Here is a 3,924-nt window from a genome sequence, read left to right as displayed (position 1 = left end):
AAGGAGCCTAATTATTGTTGGAACATAAATCTGTTTACCAATATACAGTAACTTTAGATGATTGTGTATTTGGATGCTTGTCTGAAGTTCAGCAGTAATGCCCTCTACTGTACAGAGGGTCACTGGTTGCACTTGCTGTGTAAGCTCCATGTTGTGTCCTACCTGACCTTGAAATGCTCTTTCATTGAAGGAGGGAGGATCATTTATTGCTTCTATGCAGATTACTGTTATGTTTTAAAGTCACAACCCCATGTTTAGTGGGTCGTTGCATGCCTTCCACTTTCTAGGTGAGAGGCTCCTCAGCCACCCTCTAGCGCAGCACTGTCAGTTCTCGCGCCAAGCAGTCATTCATATGCTGCTCAGCACCGAGTCTCAGCTTGAGGTGGGGTGGGCTGGAGCTATAGCCGTTAGGGAGCTCCATCCATACGTGCATTGCTTTATATATATATGTATATATATATATGTGTGTGTGTGTGTATATCTGTCAGTGTAGTGCATTAATCGAACAGTCCTGTGTGATTAACACACTGTTCTATGAAATCACTCCTACGCATTCTGTTGTGAGAGGTGTGTGGTGCTACCATTCATTTTAATGGTACCCCAAACACACCTCCTGCCCACAGTTCAGTTGTCGGAACACGCGGTACCGCAATGCCCTGCGTTCCATTGCAGTGCGACTTGGGTTGCAACTTAATGACCAAGGACAAATGCGGGTCCTGAGATTATACAGGTTGAGAATCCCTGTTATAAAAGGTACTCCTCTAGATATTTGTCTTTTTCCTTGTTTTAATAGACCGTACATAGCACTGGTACATTCCTGAATTTTCCCCTTTTTTAATTCACTAAACCTCTTCAATTTTACGGAACGCTTTAAGCAAAGTAATATTCTTCTTCAATAACAATGTCTACTATGATAATGCCACTAATTGAAATTTTACCTGTTCTCGGATGACATTTTTGTAGCGTGACACAATGTTATCATGCTGCTCCAAAGACTTTTTAACCTCTTCCTCTTGTTTGTCTTCTTCACTAGATTTGTAGACAGCCTTTGTAATGACAGCTGCAGGCAATTTAAAAAAACATAGGCTCTATTACAAAATCATTTTACTGTTCTCTAACCCTCAAAAAACCCACAAAAGAGTCAACAATGACATCTAGAGGACCTGCAAGGTAAAGTAGCCCAAAGAAAACCACTAGCAGCTTGCCCTGAGTTTGATATAGCTCAGCTAACCTCAATTTTAAATCCATATCTTGTTTTTACTGTTTTTGTATATATCCAGCACAACAAAAAAAGACAGTGTGAAATAAACCCATTCATAATGATGGGAGAGGGACTTACCTTCTAGTTCCTTGACTAATTTTGTGAATTCGTGATCAAACATCATGTGATCAGGACTAGAGAAAGTAGGCTGAGGTTTCTGAGCAGCCTTTGAGTAATATTCATGCTTATAGATAAAGCTTAGTTTCTCTATAAAGATTTCCTTCCCGATTCTCTTCTCTATCAACTGCTTCAACTTTTCTCTAAAGAGTATACAATTTTAACATTTAGTACAGGTCATTATTATTATTTTTATGCTTTCAGTTCACAAAACTCAAATCATCAATTGCTTCTGTCTTGATATTAGAAGGAAAAAAAGAATAAAATGGGGGAACATTGTTACCAAAATGTGTCTGGCACTTTATAAAGACGAAGCATTAATAGCCCTAATCAGGAGCCATTCGGCTACATTGAAGGAAAAAGTATATTTTATTTTGTGCTTCACAAGAAGGATTCAATACAAAATGTAAAAACAATAGGAGCAGTCTCTGCTATGCTAGTCCCCAGGCACAAGTAGTTATTAGGCTCACAGAAGAGGTACACAGTTGTTACCCCAGCACAGTAAAGAATACAGACAACACAAGCCTTCTCTGGCTTTATTTGCAAACAGAGAGGGCATAAAGGGTTCCAGCCTAAAACTCTAGCAAGGTAGGAATGAATATAGAAGAAGATTCTATCAGACAGGAGGGGCCGTTAAGCCCTGTATTTGCACAAGGGCAGAATATCTAAGGCTAATTTCCTTTGTGTTTTTTTTTTACCCCATATGGCTGATTAGGAAGCATGGAAATAAAGCGATCCATATGATGTTCAAATTTTAGCCTAGTCCTGCTAACTCAGTGGCAATTTGAGCAGTGTGTGACCCCACCGGGACTACATACTGTCCCCTCCCCCCCTTCCTCATCAACGGTTCATTAATCAACTTTTGTTGAAGGATGTTGTCCAAGCAGTGCCTGTGGCCACTGTTTAGGTATTTGGAGAGCAGAACACTAAATACTGTCAGAATACAACAGCCCAGGAAGGGGAAAATCAACTGTTGGAATGGAACTGTTGGTGGAATTAAAACGACCAGTTTATGGCCTGCTTAATAATGCTCTGAAGAAACTGCCAGTATAAAAAAAAAAAAAGTTCTAGTCTGGTAGCAATTATCTGAAACTTGTGACTACTATAAATGATACTTACATATAAACACTACAATAAAATAAGCAATATAAATTAAGTATCAGTTTATTGTGCACTTAGCATATAACGGCTACAACCTCCCAGTTGATATACAAGTTGGATGGCTGCAGGTTGGTTGAATCAAACCCCTTGATTTTTTTTAATCTCATTCGGCAGGTGCTAGCTTCACACACCTGCCATGGTGGTTGTGGAGTGTCTTCTTTTCTCCAGTGGATTAATTAATTTCTGTTTATTTATAAAACTTTAGGAGGGAATGAAGTGGGGAAAGCAGCACACTCTTTGTAATGGTGGTGGTTGGGTGGTACTATGGAGGCAAAGGGTGCCTTTTTATAGCAAACTTGTTTTGAGCAAAGAAAGAATTGACTTATTTGCCAAATTTGTTAAAGCAGAACTTCTCACCTACCCTCGCTGGCGCTGATATCTTCAACCAGCCTTCTTCCGGGTTTGAGATATTTGGCCAACCTGATGGCTAGGTTGGAATGACTTAACTCCTGCCTATGCGCACAAGAGTTCATTCCGACAGCACGTTACACTGAGCTACGCATTTGCAGCTGAGTGTACAATTTAAAGAACACTGTGAACAGGCAGGTAAGTTTGCTTTATTGCAGAAGAGATGTACCATGTTTCTTCTGCAATAAAGAGCCTGCCTGCTCACAAATTTATGTTAGGTTTATTTCCACTTTAATATTTGCTTTTAAATAACACAGATAGTCTTGCACGGTTTGAACAAAATGTAGGGACAGACAGACAAACTTACTTGGTATTATTTTCATATGAGCTATCATTGTAGTAAATGCAGATTCCCAGCAGAAGAGCACACAAACCCTGAACAAGCTGCTCCTCTTCCCCAAGATTCTCTGATATCTGCGCTGTCAGCTGAAAATGTCACTAAGGAAGCAGCAAGCTAAACAAGAAGTAACACAGATTGACAGAGCAGAGTAACATACATCCATGCACTACAGTCTTCAGTGATTGAGTCTTATAAATATATTCAATGAAGTCAGATATTTTTAACATGGTCTGGATACACAGAAAAAGGACTTCTGGCTTTTGTATGAATTTACTAAATATGTATACTTGTTCAAAGTATTTGACTTAGAAAATACTGAATTCAGAGCGCCAATGTAAATAGGAAACTAATATTTTCAGAAGGAGGTCAGCAATTGCATCCCCCATACTGCTCTCGGGAAGGGTTTAGTTTAATGACAGATTTTTCTTTTATATTAGAACACTGAGAAAACAGGAGGAGTGATACTTTCCCTTCAGAAGATTTTTTTTTTTTTTTTACAGGAGCCCTTTAGATCTGAAAGCATCAGCCCCGTCAATTTGTTTTACAGAGGACTGCTCCTTTAATGACAGTAGTAGCAATGCTAGATATTGATTGTAATGAAATAGAAAATAATATATGTATGTATATATATAGATAG

At 38.9% G+C, this 3,924-nt stretch overlaps 1 protein-coding gene across 4 annotated transcripts in view; it reads right to left on the bottom strand.

Annotated features, from left to right (window-relative positions):
- USO1 (USO1 vesicle transport factor) overlaps positions 1-3,924 on the bottom strand; it is a 67,650-nt gene that overhangs the window by 15,929 nt on the left and 47,797 nt on the right. For all 4 annotated transcript variants that reach the window (XM_018553295.1, XM_018553297.1, XM_018553296.1 and 1 more), the window contains 3 exons: positions 3,255-3,373; positions 1,340-1,521; positions 939-1,060 (listed from right to left, as the gene is read on the bottom strand). In XM_018553295.1, the coding sequence (XP_018408797.1) occupies positions 939-1,060; positions 1,340-1,521; positions 3,255-3,373 (423 nt within the window). The remainder of the gene's footprint in view (positions 1-938; positions 1,061-1,339; positions 1,522-3,254; positions 3,374-3,924) is intronic.

This window comes from Nanorana parkeri, unplaced genomic scaffold (assembly GCF_000935625.1).
Source record: "Nanorana parkeri isolate BGI_ZX_2015 unplaced genomic scaffold, ASM93562v1 scaffold115, whole genome shotgun sequence".
Taxonomy (NCBI): domain Eukaryota; kingdom Metazoa; phylum Chordata; class Amphibia; order Anura; family Dicroglossidae; genus Nanorana; species Nanorana parkeri.
The sequence above is the reverse complement of the archived record's forward strand: the minus strand, read 5'-3'. Positions and strand labels throughout refer to the sequence as shown.